The sequence below is a fragment of the Myotis yumanensis genome, unplaced genomic scaffold, assembly GCF_028538775.1.
Source record: "Myotis yumanensis isolate MYYU_CA2020_CCGP unplaced genomic scaffold, mMyoYum1.0.hap1 SCAF_5, whole genome shotgun sequence".
NCBI lineage: Eukaryota > Metazoa > Chordata > Mammalia > Chiroptera > Vespertilionidae > Myotis > Myotis yumanensis.
In genome coordinates, this window is record NW_027223756.1 from 63,402,768 (window position 1) to 63,423,958 (window position 21,191).

The 21,191-nt window shown below is 42.2% G+C and overlaps 1 protein-coding gene across 4 annotated transcripts in view; it reads right to left on the reverse strand.

Annotated features, from left to right (window-relative positions):
• The window catches only part of FNIP2 (folliculin interacting protein 2), a 130,100-nt gene that overhangs the window by 40,807 nt on the left and 68,102 nt on the right, over positions 1-21,191 (reverse strand). For 2 of the 4 annotated variants that reach the window (XM_070415396.1, XM_070415395.1), the window contains exons 4-9: positions 20,149-20,249; positions 19,959-20,030; positions 17,735-17,835; positions 17,460-17,549; positions 15,863-15,934; positions 3,101-3,230 (exon numbers count right to left, since the gene is read on the reverse strand). In XM_070415396.1, the coding sequence (XP_070271497.1) occupies positions 3,101-3,230; positions 15,863-15,934; positions 17,460-17,549; positions 17,735-17,835; positions 19,959-20,030; positions 20,149-20,249 (566 nt within the window). The remainder of the gene's footprint in view (positions 1-3,100; positions 3,231-15,862; positions 15,935-17,459; positions 17,550-17,734; positions 17,836-19,958; positions 20,031-20,148; positions 20,250-21,191) is intronic. The other 2 variants (XM_070415398.1, XM_070415397.1) reach the window with 1 other exon arrangement.

Below are 21,191 nucleotides of genomic sequence, written 5' to 3' on the forward strand. Positions count from 1 at the left end.
CCATCTTGCATTTGCCAGGAGTTACTAAGGCTGCTTTAAATTATATTGATTGATGTATAAATCAATTGATAACCTATACAAATGAACTTTCAGAAATGTGAGCCAGAAAAATCTTATGATGAATGAAGTTATCAAATTTTCTTTTGTTAATCCTCACCGAAGAATATTTTTCCATTGATTTCTAGAGAGAGTGGAAGGGAGGGGAAGAGACAGAGAGAGACACATTGATTGGCTGCCTCCTGCACTCGCCCAGGGATGAAGCTGCAACCAAGGTACGTGCCCTTGACCGGAACTGAACCTAGAACCCTTCAGTCTGCAGGCTGACACTCTATCCACTGAGCCAAACTGGCTAGGGCAACTACTATTTTTTCTATTACATAAAATTATAACACCAAAGTATTACCTTTTACAATTCATAAATTTGTTTTGTTCATGTGTCACTATTATTCCTATTACGTTTTGAAAGTAAAATATTTTTAAAGGGGAAACTACATTTTAGTATACTCTTTAATAGCACTTTTTTACAAGGGCTCCTATATTTTCATTTTTTGAGCCCAATATATCTATTTTAGGTGTAAGTTTACTAGAGATTCCTCAGTTCCCAATGCCAGGTCTCAATTCAAATTAGAGTTTTTGAGGAATTTTGAAGGACTTTTAGCGGCATTTGGGTTATTGGGATCTGGTTTACAATGAATGAGCAAGTCCCTTTCAAAAGGAGGTTCTCCATCTTCGTTTCTGAATATGACAGCAACCTCGGTTACACGGGGAAAATTATATCTACCTGGGTCACTGTTATATTTAATTGCCATTGTTACTTCTGTGGGAACAATACCTTTTGCTCCTGCTTCAGATTGGGCTTCCTTTTCTACCTCATGTAGCATCTTGTACGATTTTGTTAATTCATTTATTTCATGCATGAGGTTGTTGATGTTGATCATGAGTCTTTCTGAGCAGCCCTGGTTTTCTGGCATTGCTAATCTTTTACTTATAGCTTCGGCTGTATCCAAAATATAGAATTGAGCAAACTTCCAAGAAACACCATCCGAAGGATGTAAAGTTCCAGTATGGTGATAAACTTGTCCGTGTATTCTAAAATAGTATGGCCCATATCCTGATGGTGATGCAATATTTGCACCCATGGAAGCAAAAGCAAAAGAACTATTTATGGAACGAATATTTTCCATGAAATTTTTACTGTCAGAATCTTCGTTTGTCGTTAATCTTTTTAAATATGCTGGGTAATCTGGAAAATGTATATCATTTGGACAGACTTTCCCTTTGCTACAACATCGAATAAATTTCCCATTGATGGTTTTTCATCAAAGAAATTTAGCAATAGGCCAAATTCACATCGAACAGTCATTCCACCACAACTGTTCAAGGACTGCATCCTCATGTACTACATTTTTGCTGAGAAGGCAGTTCCTGCCAGTATTGGTAGTACTTGTTGATGACTGTTCTCTAGACATATTCTGTCGTCACCACCGCTTTCTTTCAACTTCAAAGTCATGTTGGTCTTTAGACATTTTCTGTCGATAACTCAGGTGTTTTTCAGCATCAGAATGATGTTTTTCCAGTAGCTGGTGTTCAGATACATCCTGTCGCAGGCGCCGCCTTCTTTCAAGATCAGACACACGTTGCTCTGCAGACATTTTCTGTCGATAACGCCGGCATCTTTCGGCTGCAGAGCTATGTTGTATCAACAGTTATTCTTTAGACATAGTCCCACCTCTCTACTGTCACGGTCTGAGATGCAGGTGAATGAGAGTCCTGGCTGTCAGGCTGCTGAGAGCTGTCTGACCAAAGGCTGATTCTATGGGGGTGGGACTTTCTCCTCCCTGCAGTTTCCACAGCTGTGATGAGGAAGCTGGGGTGACAGAGGGAGCCACGCCCTCGAAACCGCCCTCTCTCTCGCTCTGCTTTATGTCCAGCGGCTTCTTGCTCTGCCAAGTCCTCCAAACCTCCCGCTCTCCTGCTCTGCTCTCTGCCAGCAAGGTCCTGGGAGCCCGCGGGCATGGCTACAGCCTCGCCTCCTGGGGCCTGCAAAGTTCCCGGGAGCTCGCAGCCACCATCTCCTCCTGGGGCGCTTGACACCTGCATATGCAAATTAACCGCCATCTTTGTCAGGTTAATTTGCATACTCACTTGGATTGGCTGGTGAGCGTAGCGAAGGGACGGTTAATTTGCATGTTTCTCTTTTCTTATATAGGATTTGTGGTATATATCTTCAGACTACCCAAATGCAGGCAAGCACCTGAATCATCTTTTACTTTCACAGATTCCCTACACATGGTGAGTACTAGTCAATTTACTATCAGCCAATTTACATGTGAGTTTTCATAGGTACAACCTATCTTGATTCCCTTTTGAGTTACTGGGTTGTAGAAAGAAGAGGTTGGAAGCTATTGACGTAACATCATCATAAGCCAAAAAGATGTATTTTGAATATAACTAAACTTCAGATCTAAAAGCATGCCAGGTGGGTACTAGAATTATCAGGGGGATCACTTCGTAAATTATACAAATGTCTAATCACTATGCTGCACACATAAAATTAATGTAAAATAATACTGAATGTCAACTGGTAATTAAAAAATAATAAAAATCCACTGAAGTGAAGGCAGAAAATATCTTGATGCCACCTCTATTCATAATCTGATTCATGACTGTTTAGTTTAAGAATTTAAGTTTTACAGAGAGAGTATGTCCCAATCTTTGAGTTCATATATTTTCACACTGGAGTCACCATAACCCAAGGAAGAGATTTATTCCACCCTCCTAATGTACAAGAGCTACATTTGGAAGGAAGCCAATGAAAACATAGAGCATACTCATTTTAAATGAACACCATACATAGTTTATACACGACACAACCATCTGGACAATTCCCAGTGTATTCCAAACCAGGAGATTTTTATTGTTCTTTTTATTTGTTCTTTCCAGAAAACTTTTAACTTGTAAACTCTCAGGCTAAACTGAGGCTCATCAGAAAGTGTTAGCTCTCTTGTTCCCTTGACAATAGGTGAGCTCAGTGTCCTTCCAGCCCCACCAAGCTTCCTGCACCAGTCCCCTTCTCAACAAGAGGAAACTTGCAGCTCACCTCCTTGGAATGATGCCATTTTCCAAACTTGTTGTCTGACTTCGAAGCCAGCGGCGCTGGTAGCTGCTAGAAGAGGACGTAGAGGAGCTTGGAGATGGGAACGGTGTAATCAAGAGGCTGCTTAGGGAGGCTGTAGGGAGGAAAGTTAAAAGTTGAAAGTTGTGGTAAATGAATACTGTGTAGCTAAATAAAAAAAGACATGCAAATAACCTAAATTTTTAGGTTCTACCAGTCATAGCCAGGAGGGGGAGACATAACTTCTCCCTTATTAAGACTTATGTACAGCAAAGGAAACATCCTTTAAAAGGGAAAACAAATGAAGAGAAACAGGGATTACAAACCTAGCAAGTGCATCAATTACCTGGCCCCATATTATGAATGCAAAGTAATTATTACTCATTCAATTAGAGTGTAGAGTGCATATTGCTCATAAAATGGTCCACATATAACATAACTGATTATATTGCCACCTGGTAACCAATGAAATATTTGCACAATGTTTACTTACACAGGCGTAAGTAAATCTAGATGAAATATAGGCAAATGAGTATTTGCTCCGCGTAATATCTTCTCTCCTGCTGCCCATCACCAAATACACAATATTTACCCCGCCTTTCCCCCCGCCCCACCTCCAGTCTCTAATCTTAACCCTTTGCAGTCCAATTTTATTTTTTAAATTCAAACAGTCTGACCCAAATTAACTGACGGGATTGAATGTTGAACTGGTTTGCGGTGTCAACCTCAGCCTCGACGTTGGACCTGCTCCTAGCACCTGGTCTGTTGAGTCAGCCTCCACGTTGGACCGAAAAGGGTTAAATCCATTTTCTGCTTGGATTACCTATTTGCCTCCGAGCCTCTCTCTGCTTCCTCCTGATACATAACACTAGATGCCTGCACTTGGGCTTGCAGTAAGTTATGAGATGGCATGCTGGCCCACACTTTTCTAACAGTCAGGGAGGGACTGGTCCATCTCAGGTAGGCACAGGGTTTCTTTCAAATCACAGTGGCTCAGAGGATGTCTAATGGTTTGGAAGAATGGAAGGAGATGGACTTTCCCCTTTTACTTCCCTAGGGCTAAGGAATTACATACTGAAATGTTACTCAGTCCAGTGGAAAAGGAAATGGGGGTGTTACAGATGGCTAGACAACATTTTCAGAAGCAAATCACAGGGCAAAGGAAACTGACTTCAGTAATCATAGTGCACTATGCTCACTGATATCACTTGACAAGGCAGTTTCTCCAAATGACTATTATATTTTTATGTATGCTTTACAGGCAGATGGAAATAATCTGGGTCTCTGACCTCAGTTTTTAAATACTACAAGAGTTACCTGGCTATTAGTCAATGTTCAGTAAGCTAATGCTGAGTGTCTATCATGTGCCAGATGTTGTGCAGGATACAGTGGTGGACAAGACATACACGTATCGGCCTGCATGAAGCTTCAAGTCTAGAATATCAATGAGCTTTCCAGGCTATAAAATGTAGATGCTTTGCCCACAGCAGAGGCCTATGAGATGCTTTGTGTGCCTTGTACCCAGGACAGTGCCCTGAATACAGCAGACACTGAATAAATGTTTACTACATATACAGCACTTCTGCATTAAAGTGTTACCCAGATGTGGCTGGCCCCATCAGGTGGCCTCTGTTCCAATCTGGCTTCAGCCTTGATTTAAGCCTGGACATAAATCTCCAAAATCAAATCCACATTTCAAATATCAGTGAGTTAGTAATTTTACTGAGAATTTTGAAAGGAGATAAAAGAGAGTTTTTTCCTCAAAGCCACACAAAATTACTTAATAAAAAAATCCAATTAGAAATTTCTGCCCCACCTCCCAAGTTCTCAAAGTCTCCTATAAAATCCAAAAGGTCCTCGTTCCCTACTCCCAAATCTTCAGGGTCCCCTGTCTTCCGCTGAGCAAATATACTTCTGTTGGCAGGTGGAGGACAGTTGAGGGGTAGTACTTGTATTACAAACATTTTTATCCCAGCACAGAAGCAAGACTGTGGTGATATACAGAGCAATACAATTTATTCTGGAAATTGTATTGCTATATAATTCAGTTCAGTAAACTGTAAGATACCAAGCTCCTAGTTCAAATCCCAGCTCTGCCACTCAGCAGCTGTGACATGTGGGTAGGTTACTTAACCTCTCAGCTTTCTCATCTGTAAAATGGAGACAATATAGTATCACATCTCAGTATTTTCCATAAAAGCTGCAATCTGCTAGTGCTGTGGTCGGCAAACTGTGGCTCACAAGCCACATGCGGCTCTTTGGCCCCTTGAGTGTGTGTCTTCCTAAGCTTTAGGAGTACCCTAATTAAGTTAATAACAATGTACCTACCTATATAGTTTAAGTTTAAAAAATTCGGCTCTCAAAAGAAATTTCAATTGTTGTACTGTTGATATTTGGCTCTGTTGACTAATGAGTTTGCCAACCACTGTGCTAGTGTGTTGTGAATTATTTAGTGGATTGAAACCAACATTTAAAAACAGTATAGTGCAGTGTTAATATTAATTGATGAAACTTTTGTTTGTTGTTTATAAAGATGTTTGTTACTGGATAATGATGTGAAATGCATTTGCATGTGTTACAGACAAAAAAAAGTTTGAAAAACACTGATCTATTTCCTAAGGTTCCTGTGAGAATTAAATCAATCCATATAAAACGTTTAGTCCAGAGCCCCACACGATGAATGTTAGCTATTCACTCTCTGATAATTCTTGGAAAAGGTGGACTAATTAAGACATTTCTGAGTACTAAATGGTTATTAATGCTGATTGGCTAATTATGAAAAGAAACTAGGATTTGTAAATAGAGACATGAAAGGGAAGGCAAAAAATTAAAATAAAAAAGAGAAGAGACTATTCCTTTTCTCCTCATTAAAAAAATGCTGAATAAGAATGTCTATGGCATACAAATGAAATATTAAGCTAAAGTGCTGGCTTAGAGCTATCCAGCATTTCCTCATCAAAAATATCTTAATACTAGAGGCTGGGTGCACGAAAATCGTGCACTGTGTGTGTGTGTGTGTTCCTCAGCCAGGCCTGTGCCCTCTCGCAGTCTGGGACTGCTCGGGCAGGCAGACACAGACATCCCTCTTGCAGTCTGGGATCCCTCACTCCTTACCACCCGCCTGCAGCGGAGGCGGGAGAGGCTCCCACCACTGCCACTGTGCTCACCAGCTGTGAGCCTGGCTTCTGGCTGAGCCGTGCTCCCTCTGTGGGAGAGCACTGACCACCAAGGGGCAGGTGCTCAACACAGTTGCCCCCTGGTGGTCAGTGTGCATCATAGCGACCAGTCATTCTGCCATTCGGTCGATTTGCATATTAGGGTTTTATTATATAGGACTAGAGGCCCGATGCACGACATTCCTGCGCTGGGGGGGGGGGGGGGGGGGGGGGGCGCGGAAGGGTCCCTCAGCCCGGCCTGTGCCCTCTCGCAGTCCATGACCCCTCGGGGGATGTCCACCGAGGGGTCCTTAGGGCTGCCGTAGAGGCAGGAGAGGCTCCCGCCACCACTGCTGCACTTACCAGCCTTGAGCCCGGCTTCTGGCTGAGTGGCACTCCTCCTGTCGGAGCGCACTGACCACCAGGGGCAGCTCCTGCATTGAGCGTCTGCCCCCTGGTGGTCAGTGCGTGTCATAGAGACTGGTCGTTCCACTGTTCGGTCGATTTGCATATTAGGGTTTTATTATATAGGAGGAGGAGAAGGATTACTCAATAAGATTTTTATGGAAAAGTACTGTGGTATGTATCAATCAGACACCCTAAAAAACAATACAGTTACAACTCTCAAATACAAAATCAGGCCTAATTTTGGCCCACAAACTACTGTCATTTTTCATGAGTAAAGAGTGGATCCAGCTATCCAATTAACATTTAGTGCATTTGATGGTTGGCGAGGCTCAATCTGAAAGGCAGTGCAGTGCAATACAACGCCTGAGCTCTGTTGTGCAGCCTGTTCACCTGAGGAGCTTGATAAAAACAGAGCTGTGCGCTATCAGATGTCTCAGCTGGTTGGAGTGTCGTCTCATACACCAACAGGTTGTGGGTTCAATCCCTGGTTGAGGTACGTATGGGAGGCAACTGATCAATGTTTCTCTCTCTTACATCAATGTCTCTCTCTCTCTTCTCTCTCTATAGTCAATAAAAACATATCCTAGGGTGGGGAATAAAAAAATAAATAGAGCTGCACAGGCTCTGCCCAGTTGATGCAAACTCCTTTTGCTATGGGGCCTGGTATCTACTGGATACTGGAGAGTTTTTACACGGGAGTTCAGTGGGGAGCATTCCAGCCCTAGCCGTGCCCCCAATTAGCTCTGTGAGCTGGGTAAACAAATTCTCCAATTGGTTATAAAATATGAGACTTATAAATTATTCCTAGGATCAATTTAAGCTTCAAAAGTGCTATGTCTAAAGCTCCTTAAGATTTTCAGTATACTTTTCTTTGTAGAATCCTTTTATAATTAGAAAAAATGATAATACATACATGGATTACAAAGACTTGCAGTTTTGTGCGCTAATGAGAAAATAAAAATTAGTCAAAATCCCATCACCAGATTACTGTTAACACTGTGTACCTGGTTAACTCCCAATTTAAAAATTTGTGCTTTTCCCCCAATCCTCCTGACTGAGAAGAACTCTTCAACTAACATCCATTCGTTCCTGAAAAATGTACCATTCTGGTGGGTGATTTGATAACAGGAGAGGATATGCATGGGGTAGAGGTGGGGAAATCTCTGTACCGTCTACTCAGTTTTGCTGTGAACCTAAAATTACTCTAAAAAAATAAAGCCTATTTTAAAAAATAAGGTATTTTGAAATCATTATGGCAAACCTACAAAGGAAAAAGCTAAAGCTAAAGAGTCCACAAATTGTGAAATTGAAGAAAATAAAATATCCATTGCAGTAGAATATCAAAGATCTGCCTTGAAATATGAGAAATCTAAAGAGATGAAGAAATTGAGTTCTGCCCAAGTTACAGTACAGATTGCCACGTTCACACATTTAAGAGAAAGCAAAGCCCAAGGTAAAGAGTTGACAGTAAAGATTTGGATAGTGTGTTAGTGACAAAGACAGAAGAATAAGCCAAAGGTGCCAGTTCCCAGTGATCCTTTGCCACACACCAAAAAAGACAACACAAAAGGGGTCAGATGCCTGCAACACAAGCTGTGGGGGCCCCTGCTGCTGGGGAGCCAGCTTTACGTTCTGCAGCTCTAGGGGCCTGGGCAGAAAGCTCCACATCTCATCAGAACCCTGGAGGTGAGGAGAGACTGTCCCATGTGAACCGCCCAGGAGAGACGGAGACATGAGTGGGAGATGACCTCTTAGCAGCTCCTTAGGGCTCCCATTCTCCAAGCTGTGGATAGCTGTGGGTAGCTACAGCTGTGGGTAGGAGCACAAGTTATACCGCCAAGACTCTGATAAATGGCAGTTCAAGCCGTTTCCCATAATGGATGCACGCGAGGTCAGCAGGGTGCCACGGCCCTTCCCCTACACAGACAACAAACAGGAACAGCACACTCTTGGACTCCTGCAACTCTCTACAAAGCACTGTATCAGGTACAAATGGGATGTCATTTTGCATTATTCAATGGTGACCCTTGTGGTAATAAAAAGTTGGACTCCACTGTGTGATGTTTGACTGCTGATAGCTTTTAAGCTTCACACCATCCCCTCCTCTCCTCCACCACCTCCCCCTCCACCACCATATCTGGGCAAGCCGATGAGAAAGCCTGGGTACTCCCTCCTTGGAGCTGGTAGGAAGTTCACACCATGTGCAGCACCCCTCACCTGGACCTACTCCCTAACCACCATAACCCCACCCCCAAACAGTCTCCTTTCCCTTTCCCGCAAGTCATTTTCTGACCAGTTTGAGAAGCCACCGTGCTCTCAGCAGAAAGCCTCGGTCTGTGGTAATAAACCTCACGCTCGCTTGGTGTGTGTGTGGTGTCATCAGTCTTGACATCCAAGCCACGTTCTGGGTGTGGGCTCCATCCTGTATCTGCACAGCGGCCCAGACACACGGCCTCTTTAAACACTATGATGCTGTGTGTTCTTACCCCGAGGGTTCATTTTAAAACGCCCAAATAAAAATGTTTCACAGTACATACTAGAAGTTTTCCTCATACTGATCTTCAGTTTATTTTAACTGCTCTGAAGAACAGAGGAAATGAAGTTGCACAGAGAGTGGGGAAATTATTTTTTCTTGTTGATGAGGTGGACATTTTGGTGAGGAAGAGAATCTAAACGTGAATTAAGGTGCTAGGTTAACAAGGCTCAGTGACTCTGGACTCAATCCCGGCCCTGTGAACCTTACTCTACTCGGGCACCCAAGATTTCCAAACTTTAGTTTCTGCCCCAACTCATCTCTTTAGAGCCAGCTTCTTATTTCTAAATTACAGCTGACTACCCAGAGCTGGACAACTTACAGACACTTCTAATAAAAGTGATCTCAGTATCTGTCTCCTGCTTTGCCTAAACTGGTTAACGCCATCATCCCAAGTTGCTTCTTTTCCCAAGCTAGGAACTGGAGCGTCACCCGTGGCTCCTCCCTCCTGCCCCATCTCCTGTGTGTCCCACCTGTCACCCAGCCCTGCCAAATTACCTCCTGGGATGGCTGAAACTCATCCCTCTTCTAAGACTTTACTTGAAATATTTCTAATGGCAGCCACTAAAAGAACCTCTTAAAAATCATTCATCTTTTTTATTTATATATGTACAGAGGACGCATTCAAAATATCCAAGAGAAAATACAATGAGAATGCATTTCCCCTCCATACCTACCCCAGCTGTATCCCTTTCAGAGACAGCCTATGTGCATAATTATCTATCTTCATGTGTAGAGAGATCTTGTATATGCCTTTTTTTTGAAACATAAATGATAGTTTACTGTAACACACTGTTGCTACACCCTAAAAGAACTTTCTATTCCAAGGCCTGCCAAGCTGCTTCAATCCCTTTAACTGCCACATGGTATTCCCTTACTGGGAAGTATGTCACTGAGCCAATCCCCAGTGATGAACACTTAGGATGTTTCCAATCTTTTGGTAAGCAAAAATATTCCTTCTTGGCATCCACGTCTACATCTCATCTTCCACAATGACACTAGAAAAATGGTTCTCAAATTTATAAGTAAAAGTCTATGAATATTAAATTCTGAAAAATATATATGTATTTCTCACTTGACTTCCTTAATTCATTCCAAAGATTCAGGGAGTAAGGCAAAGACCTGTAAGTAAACTGCTAATATTACAATGTAAAAGTCACTGTGAGCTTATTATTTAGTTTACTAGAGGCCCGGTGCACAAAAATTTGTGCACTCAGGGTGGGGGGGGGAGGGTACCTCAGCCCAGCCTGTGCCCTCTTGCAGTCTGGGACTCCTCGGGGGATGACCACTTGCTGGCTTAGGCCTGCTCCCCGGGGGATTGGGCCTAAGATGGCAATCAGACATCCCTCTGGTAGCCCAGCAGCCCTCGGGGGATGTCCACTTGCCAGCGGGGAGCAGGCCTAAACAGCAGTCGGACATCCTGAGCACTGCTGAGGAGGCAGGAAAGGCTCCCACCACCACTGCTGTACTAGCAGCCGTCAGCCTGGCTTGTGGCTGAGTAGAGCTCCCTATGTGAGAGCGCCCTGACCACCAGAGGGAAGCTCCTGCATTAAGCGTCTGCCCCCTGGTGGTCAGTGTGTGTCATAGTGACCAGTCATTCCCAGTCTTTCTGCTGTTAGAGTCAGTTTGCATATTACCCTTTTAGTATATAGGATAGAGGCCTGGTGCACAGTTGGGGCCGGCTGTTTTACCCTGAAGGGTGTCCCGGATCAGGGTGGGGGTCCCGCTTGGGTGCCTGGCCAGCCTGGATGGGGGGATGATGGCTGTTTGCATCTGGTCGCACCCCCTTCAGGGTGGGGGTCCCCACTGGGGTGCCTGGCCAGTCTGAGTGAGGGGCTGAGGGCCGTTTTCAGGCTGGTGGGAGACTGAAGCTCCCAACCTCTCCTTTTTTTCTTTTTTTTTTATTCTGGGATTTATCTACCTTCTATGGCTGTCACTGGAGCTGAGAGCCGGCTCCAGCTCTGAGGCCCGGCTCCAGCTTGAGGCCTCGGCTGCTGAAAGCAGGTATCTGGGGTTTGTTTGGCTTCTATAATTGAAACAATGTTGCAGCTCCAGCTCTGAGGCCGTTGCCGGCTGAAAGCATGTATCTGGATTTGTTTAGCTTCTATAATTGAAACTCTGTTGCCATCACTGGTGCTCTAAGCTCTGAGGCCCCGGCTGGCTGAAAGCAGGTATCTGGGGTTTGTTTAGCTTCTATAATTGAAACATTGTTGCTTCCGGATCTCAGAGCTGGGCCACGGCAGGCGGGGAAGCTTGGCTTCCTCCATCACTGAAGCAAGCAAGCCTCATGTTCGCTTCAGCTGCGTGGCTGCCAGCCGCCATCTTGGTTGGCAGTTAATTTGCATATCACCTTGATTAGCCAATGGGAAGCGTATCGGAGGTATGGTTAATTACCCTATTTGTCTTTTATTAGATAGGATTCCTTTACTGAAGCCTCTTTCAAAAAAGAAGTCTTTCTAACTAGTTAAGGCGGGGAATGAGTTGGATACTCTTGTTATTGCATTATTTCCTATTCTGTTATGTTACAAACTATACTAAGAGGCACTGGAGAAATTATGAGTAAAATGCATTAAGGATAGATCAAAATTAAGATTTTCTTTCCTCTCTGTTATTATAAAAAGCCATTGGATAACCCAGAAAAAAAAAGTTGTATATTTTTCTATGATACTACCCAAAAAAAGAGGTGAAAAGGAAAACAACAACAATGGACTAATTTTCAAAATTTTATGTTAAATCAGATAACCATTTTATACTAGTTACACACACACACACACACACACACACACACACACACACACACCATACACACACAGTGGCAAGAAGCCCCATAAGTTTGGGGATGTTATATTGAAATAAAGTTAATGGGGAAAAATCTATGTATTGTCCATCTCCTTTAACGCCTTCGCCATTGATCTATTTTAGCAATAACTGTATTGGTCCAGCTTCTCTGGAGGGGGTCTGTGAAGCGCTGCATGGATCTAAAATATACAGCTAACCAAGTTACGTCCCTTAGCTGCCCCAACAACAAGATGAAATCCACATTCCTTAGCACAGCACTGGCACCTTCCAATTAGTCCTTCATAGCCAGCCTTACCTTCTGACATGGCCTCACATTCCCAGCCCTGTAGTCCAGCATTCTAACAGTATACACTCAAGGATCTACACCCTTGCACAAACTATTTTCAGAAATGCTCTTTTCCTAAACTCTGATACAGTTCTGTTCTACCTACAAGGGGTCACTCAAATATCTCATCTCCTCTGAGGCAACCCTCTGACTTCCCAGGCAAAGGCCCTTCCTCTTCCTCTTTGTCCCCACAGTGTTCATGAGGTACTACTTTATCACACTGTATTTTAACTCTTGGTTTACATGTAACTCTTCCTGAGGGCTGGTGCTATATTTTTACTCTTCTTCAAAAACATCCCAAATTCTGGTAGAGCCTGACAACACAGGGGGCTACAAAATTGTTGTTTAATAAATAAATGTGGTTTGATGGTTGGCTAGTCAAGAATTAGTGCTATCCTTCTAATTCCTTTCCTTAACTTCAACTGTATCAAATTGGTCTTACTGTGGAAACCACCAAAATAATTTAGTTCTCTAACAACAAAGTAAACCCCTTTAAGAATTTAAACCCATGTGACCCTTTGTATTCCCAGAGCATATTATGCACAGAATAAGTTTGCAGCTACACATAAAGTAAGCTCCTCCATCCACTCCTTCCTTTGGAGGTGGCCTGCAGAAGGGGATGTCTACAGAAGGGACTGCCATGGGAGGACAAAGGACTTCAGGTGTCTTTTGCATGGAAAATTGCAAAATCTCCTTTAAAATTCCTTTTTATCCTGGGATGAGTTTCTCTCTATAAATAATGATTTAAAAAACAAACAACAAAAAACCTTTTTTAAAGTTACTTCTTTACTAGACTATTGAGAAAAAAAAACAAAACACCTTAAATTATTCTTCAGAATTGACTTGTACAGTTAGAATTTCTGGTGGCATGCAGGAAGCCATTTGCAAGATGAATAGTGTCAGCTGTGATTTCAGAGATTCTACTGGCCTGGTACCTATGGCTGCTAAGATTCCCCTATCTCGAAGGTGCTGAGCTAAGTAACTTTGGAAATAAGTGGATGTGTGTGAGACTAAAGAGAAAAGGAACTGCACATGAGCACTGTACTCCAGATAATAAAATCGTTTCCCACAGGCTACCAGTTAACAATGCTGACACTGCGATACATGCATACGAAGTGAAACAATTAAATGGATGGCAGGTATTGAGAGCCAGGCTTCTCACTGTGGGAGTGGGAGTCTATAAATAAGCAAGGGGAGAAGGCAGAATGATCCACGTGGTAATGGGTTATGAATAATAGAAATATCAGTAGACTCATGTTTAACTTAGTTATAGATACAGATGTTACATATACCAATATCCTATATAACAAAAGCCTAATACGCTAAGTGTCCAGTCATCCGTTCAACCATCAAAGCGTAATATGCTAATGATATGCTAAGGCTGCTCAACTGCTCACTATGACGTGCACTGACCACCAGGGGGCAGACACTCCAACCAGTAGGTTAGCTTGCTGTTGGGGTCTGGCCAATCAGGACTGAGCGAGACGAGCCGGGCACGCCCTGGAGCCCTCCCACAGTCCCTCCCTGGCTGGCCAACCTCCTGGGTCCCTCCCCAGCCCTGATTGTGCACTTGTGGGGTCCCTCGGCCTGGCCTGTGCCCTCTTGCAATCTGGGACCCCTTGGGGGATGTCGGAGAGCTGGTTTCAGCCTGATCCCACTCAATGCAGGAGCTGCGCCCTGGTGATCAGTGCGCTCCCACAGGGGGAGCGCTGCTCAGCCAGAAGCCAGGCTCACAGCTGGTGAGCGCAACGGTGGTGGCAGGAGCCTCTCCCGCCTCCAAGGCAGCACTAAGGATGTCCAACTGATGGCTTAGGCCCGCTCCCCTGGGGCCTAAGCTGTCAGTTGGACATCCCCCGAGGGCTCGAGGCCTGATGCACGAAATTTGGGCTTGGCCCACAGCGCCTTGCCTTGGCCCTCGCAGCCCCAGCTTTGTCTGGAAGGTCGTCCGGAAGGACATCTGGAAGGTCATTCGGCTGTCCGGTCTAATTAGCATATTATGCCTTTATTATTATAGATGTCTATACACAGCATAAACTCCTATTTTTTGCTTCTCAGCTAAGAGGGCCTATAAGAAATGACACTCTAGTAGCAATAAGCACATCTTGTGTCCAAATCTTGGAATCTAATACTATTCTCCAAAGAAAGTACAGGGCTCCATGGAGAAACAGCTGATTCTAGGACTGGAATAGGAAATATACAAGACAAGTCTGGATCATCTGGCAGTGCCAGAAAGTAAGGAAGTGCTCAAAATACACACACACACACACCCCAAAGTGGGTATGTTCAAGTAACACAGGAGCCAACTGAGAGCGCTCCATGGCTTCCATGGCCAAAGCTGGAACAATTTAAGCAAGTAAATAATGTAGAATTGGGTTATAACCCAAAGTATAAAATACATATCTATGAGCCCATGATATAAATGAATGGCTGAATGAATGAATTAATGAATGGACAAGGGGAAAGAGACAGATCTCCCATGCCAAAGAATTCCAAATAGTTTAAGTAGACCAAGATGACTCAACTATTTTTACTTAACCATAAATAAAATGCTGTGCACTTTACATTACATGACATATATAAACCAAATAGCAGGACTCAGTAACAAAGGACATCTAATAACATGGGAGCAAAGCTATACCAAGTATGTTGCAGGACTCTGGAGCTACACAGAAAGAGCAAAGGACTCCTCCAAGCTCTTTCTGAGTGCCAAAGCTGGAAACAGAAATGAGAGAAAGGTCAGGAGGAAAGGCACCTGAGACCTGGATCCAGTCCTTACACACCAAGCACCAACCAGGTGGCCTAACTGGTGAATGGGCACATATACTGGTGAGACCAGCAGGGTGCTCCTAGTCTTCAGTGGAAGATAGAGGCCCACGTATAATGTATGGCAAAGCCCCACACATCTCCAAGTCCTCCAAATTCTAGATCTTCAGGTTCCTACCTTTCTTTTCCAGTAGATAATCTACCTCAGATTGGAACCACAAATCAAAATTAATAGCAGAATCGTGTCCTAAATCAGAAACCAAGCGATCTTACCACCAGTATTAGGAAAGCTCAGGCTTAAAGTAAGGAGAGAAAGGGTGCCTGAGATAAAATCTAGACGGAGTGACTCTAGGATAGAAGAAAGGGTGACCACGTCAGCTGGCAGGCCCTCCCTGAGTCATGGGTAAAGTTACTTCCACACATATTTTCCTTCCCCTCATTTTACAGTCAATATTCAGCAAGCAAATTCCCAGTACAATCAGCTCAAGGAAGCTTCCCTCTAAAAATAAATTTCTCAAAATATATTTAGTCTCATATTCGTTTGGGTAATAGAAAAACACAGCCCATGTTGTGCAAGCACTCCTAGATGCTGAGCATCAAAGTTCTAGATCTTCAGATATGTGGGGCTATCTTGGAATATGGAGAAGAAAAAACAAACAAAACAAAACCCCAGAAGATGAGGCAAGTCTTCTATTTTCCCAACTACTTCACCAGTGTGAAGAGTTCACTCTATTAAATAAACCAATAAAAGGGAATACAAATACCTGATCGAGCAATGCCACTGTCCCTGTCTTCATTCTGCCCTCTGCTTGGCATGTCAACTGGAGTGCTATGTGCTAAGATAAAGGCAAAAGGAAACCATGTTAGTGGGCTCTTCAAAGAAGGAAGTTGTTGTTTTTTTCAATGAGTATAATAATGTTTGAATTTCAAAATAGGCTACTGCTATTGATGATTGGCATAAATTTATATAGAGATTAGAAATCAAAATTAAATGCATAAAAAGACAAAGAGAGTAAGAAGAAAGCAGAACCAAGTAACGACCTGCCTTCATATCCTACTGCAGCATATAAACTTTTCTGAGTGATGTTCATCTCTAAAAAACTGAATAATCAACTAGTGATGCAGTTAAAACAACGAACAAACATTCTCAGGCAGATAGCTTTAGCCATTTTCCTCATTAGGAGTAGCATTTAAATAGCACTGTATTTTCAAAATGCTTTAAAATCAGTTTCAGTCATAACTATAGGCAACTCAAGGAAGAAAAATACTTGAAAACCATTTCATAAATGTAAAAAATGTTTCTCTGTTTGTAACCCACTCTCTTGGCAGATAGAAACCACATATTCATTTTCAAATATTTCTTCCTCCACTTCTTTTCCATATACACCCATATACAGTACTACTGCAGTTACTTAGAAAAACTCATGTCCTGGCATGAATTTTAGAAAAAACTAAAATATTACAGACTTCTAGGAATGCTTCAGATTGATTCAAACTGCAACTGCATTCTTATCGAGCTAGAGAGCAGATGACATATTGCCATAGTAAGCTTGAAACCCAGGGCCCTGCCTGATTAATAAACTTGCTATTTTTTGAAGCTGTTTATTTTCACAATTTTACAGAGAGTATATAAACATGTTATCCTTACTCTAAGTAGGTAGGAAGGTGTCAGTTTTATTAGGGCATCAGTTAACTATAGTGTTTAAGCATATTTCAGGCTACAAAGAAGAACAGAATACCATTTGCCATAAACACAACCTTTAATGTTAGTGATGAAGGTTCCCACACTTGTTAATCATGCCAGACTACAACAGCCATTCAACAGACTTAGCTAGCAAGGCCAATTAAATCTCAGACTTTACCTACCCACAGAGACCGAGATGATTACACCTGTAAAGAACCTAAAAACTTTGTTTAAACTGCTCAAATGAGAGAGAGAGAGAGAGAGAGAGAGAGAGAGAGAGATATGTCTTCCATGCTTTTATTAGAGTGATTTTTGAAGAAACTCCGTGCAGGTACGAATGCAGGTGAACACATGAATAAAAGATACCATGGCAAAGGGGAAAGGTTCATAGCAGCAGAAGAGGCCTACAAAAATTAGAAAATGTAATCCTCTTAGAAACACTAAGGGCTCATTTCAGACCAAAATCAGCTTACCCTAGGGTTTAACAAAGACATTTACAAGAGAGGTTCACTGGTGGAATTTTCAAAACACCATGAACTTGGCTGCATTTGAAATGAATATCACCAAGAGCCCCTTGGATTTCTAGAGAGGTACCAAATAGGATTTTTTTCTAGGAACCTTCCCAGGATTTATTAATATGTGTGTGGGTCACACCGTACTCAGCATTCCACACAAACCTGCAAAGAAAGAAGCACTCCGGGTGAGCCGGAGAGGTCCTCCTTCTGCCACCCCCTGCAGCAGCTTGCTGCTGCATGCCTGCAGCAGACCTAGGGACAGAAACACACAGAGGAGGGCAAACAAAGTATACACAAAAAATAAACACAGATTCAAGATAATGCAAGAAAAAAAAAACACAAAAAAACCACAACACAATAAACTCAAATAAAGCAAAACACACACTTACAACAGTAGTATTCAGAAAGAAAGAACCCATTTATGGGGCTGATTTTACCTAGGTTACTTCCAGTACGACAAGGACCCAAATTATTCTGATTTGTGTTCAGCTTTCCCAAGTTGGGGTCTTGGTTGATGTATTCAAAGCTGTCTTGCAAACTAAATCCCAGGAGGGGAGGAAGGGAGAGAGAGAAGAAAAATGTCAAGAGATGAATAAAGCTGCTTTCTAAGAGAATCTCAAATATAGACACCTTATCAATTACTCAGACTTTTCTTTATAAATGAATAGTCTCACATCTACCAATGTGAAATAAACTTTAGGGGAACTTGCTAGAGAAAAAGAAAAGAAAAGCTTTTTGGAGGCAGTCCAACCTATAAAACCAAACAATGCATTCCTAACAGTTTCCCATTACATGGGATACCAAACTCCATAAATGTTTAAAAATTCATTAGAGAGAGAGAGAAAGGGAAGGGGAGAGAGAGAGAAACATTGATGTGAGAGAGAAACATAAATCAGTTGCCTCCCATATGCACCCCGACTAGGGGGTCTAATCTGCAACCCGGGCATGTGCCCCGACCAGTAATCGAATCCAAGACTTTTGAGTGTATGGGACGATACTCCAGCCAACTGAGCCACACAGGTCAGGGCCAAACTCTACAAATTTTGATCAGTGGCTGACACATAGGATATTACTATTAATTTCTAACTTCTGTTTCAGTGACTGACACTCAAGATGTTATTATTCATTTCAAAGGTAATTTTATAAATATCTTCACAACAAAATTAATTTGAACTCTTAGTTAACATCAATGAGCAATTCAGCAACTTTTTTCAGGAGGAGAATACAACAGAAATTGATATGATTCCTATAGAAGTTTGAGTTCGCAATATCTAAAAATTTAGGATTACTAATACACACAAATGTGAGGGAAGCAAATTTTAATAATTCATTGTATTTATAATAAGTAAAATAAATATAAATATTTTGAAGATAATACAGAATAATGAGACCACAGTGATTTTTAGTGAAATCTGAGCTCAATATTCTACTACAGGGAGTTCAGGCAATAAATGTTCAGGTAATATCAAGGGTCTGAAAAAGAATCTCTCACAAGAAATAAACATCACTTCTCATACTGGCCTAAGTCATGACAGTCCAATGCTAAGTGCTCGAACAAATAAATCCACTACTTTGTTGAAGAGTAAGCAGATTTACACGATGGTACTCAAATCTACAAAGGAATATATTTTTAATTTCCCAGGATAACAGCCTTCATTTGACTCATAAGGATGCCCCTGTGATTTATAACTAACCTTTCTTTCAAATGTACCAAAGTATAACAAGTGTTTATATTATAAAAGCATATAAAATATGCCTGTTAGCAAAATTCAAAATATATGAACAAATGTACCAGAATAAGAGTTAAGTTAGCTATTTCAGTATTTTTCATCTACACAGAAGTACATAATTAGAGAAAGAAAAAACTCTTGAGTGAAAATCAGAAAACTGCACGGCCCAAGAACCAGCCGAGCACAGAGGCCACACTGACAGCTGATTAGATGCAAGCATGGACAACCTGTCCTGCCAAATAGGTCCTGGGCAGCCTGGAAAGACTCTCTGTGCACTTTGTTCCTTAAACAAATAAACACACTAACAAACACGTTTTCAAGTTTGTTTTAAAGGACAAAAAGACTGGTAAGTTCCATAAACTCATTAATGTGATTCCTCTTTTTTCCCCCTTTGCTGTTCATTTTCTAGGGCAGTGGTCGGCAGGCAAACTGCAGCTGGTGAGCCACATGCGGCTCTTTGGCCCCTTGAATGTGGCTCTTCCACAAAATACCACGTGTGGGCGCGCACGTACAGTGCGATTGAAACTTCGTGGCCCATGCGCAGAAGTCGGTATTTTGTGGAAGAGCCACACTCAAGGGGCCAAAGAGCTGCATGTGGCTCGAGAGCCGCAGTTTGCTGACCACTGTTCTAGGGTATGGAAGCTTAGTGATGGTAGTAAGAACATAGTGGGCACCGGAGGGACCCAAAAGATACAGAGAAGTGGTCATTTGTTTTTAAGTCCACCTGATAAAGTTAAAAAGCCTTTTCATGTGCACTGTGTATAGGAAAATGTCCACTTTTAAGATCCCTGTGTTAATGTGGACTTACCCTGCTTCTCATTTCAAAAGGCATTATGGCCCCTGAAGAATTACTGTATCCAGAAATAGCCACCTAGAAAATGGGGGGGGGGGGGGGGGGGAGAAGAGGTGATATGCAAAATTCCATACTTACTTATTTGTGCTCCCACAGAAGCTGCCCATTCTAGCAGAGAAGACTTTACTAATCATCAGTTGCGGAGGAGAGCTGTGTGTGGAGGGTGGGGGACGGGGGGTGGGGAGGAAACAAAATGCATTTTGGAATTAATGACTCAATATCACCATACCACTTCTCACAACCAGTAGAAAAAGAAGCCCAAACTCACCGTATATAGTGTATCTTTAAGGTGGAGCCCTTGTAACTCATTGCAACTGAGCCAAACATCATTTCCCCTAGCATGTTGACATCCGAAGCTGGTCTTGTGTACTGCCACACACGAAAGAAACCAAAATCAGTTAGCGTGTGGCACAATGTGATACGCAAGGCAATAGAAATAATGTTCATTAACCTCTGGGTCCCTCTTTAGTTTAGTGGGTAATTACTTATCACAATGCAATTGATCATTCTATGATCTTAATGATGATAGCCTATTTTTTCTCAAATTATTACTAATGCCCATGATTTCTTCTTATTACACAATATCTTCAGAAGGATCCTAGTATTTTGTCAGATTATTTTTAATTTTGTTATGAAAAACAAATGTTTTTATTATCTCCATTGATAAACTCTACATAGAAAGATTATGTTATGGAGGAAACAGGGTCACTCTTTCCTTGGTACTAAGAACACATCCTGGAAAGAAATAGGGTTCAGTGTTGTTCAATCAAATAATGAACAGTGTTGGATAATAATGCCAACTGGTGCAGGTAGGGTTCGTCAGGTTCCAAAAGATAACAGATGGTTTGGTACCTCTGAAGTTTTACACAAATATTCTTTGAATATTTGATGCCTCTAGCTTTTGACCAGTTTTCTTGTCCCCTTTGTCATCCACAAGGGTGGACTGTGCTGCCTCCACTTTGCCCATTCTCATTTGCTTGTTAGCCCACTGCAGTCTCCTCTATTCACACTGCACTGGTGACACCCTGTCAATTCCAATGGACACTTCCCAGTTTGCTTTCTTCAATGTCTCTCTTGGTAACTCCTTTAGAGCTCTTTTTCCCCAGATCATCCCTTGAACAGGGTTGTTTCCTGAGGGCCCTCCTATTCAATTACTGCATTCTCAACCATTATGATTTTGATTATTCTTTACATAGGAATATCCACCACATCCTTAGCTCTAGGCTCAAACCTCTCCTTGAACTCTCAAATCCTATATCCAAAATGCATTCATTCACATATATTTGAATATTATGAACATCTGATATGTGA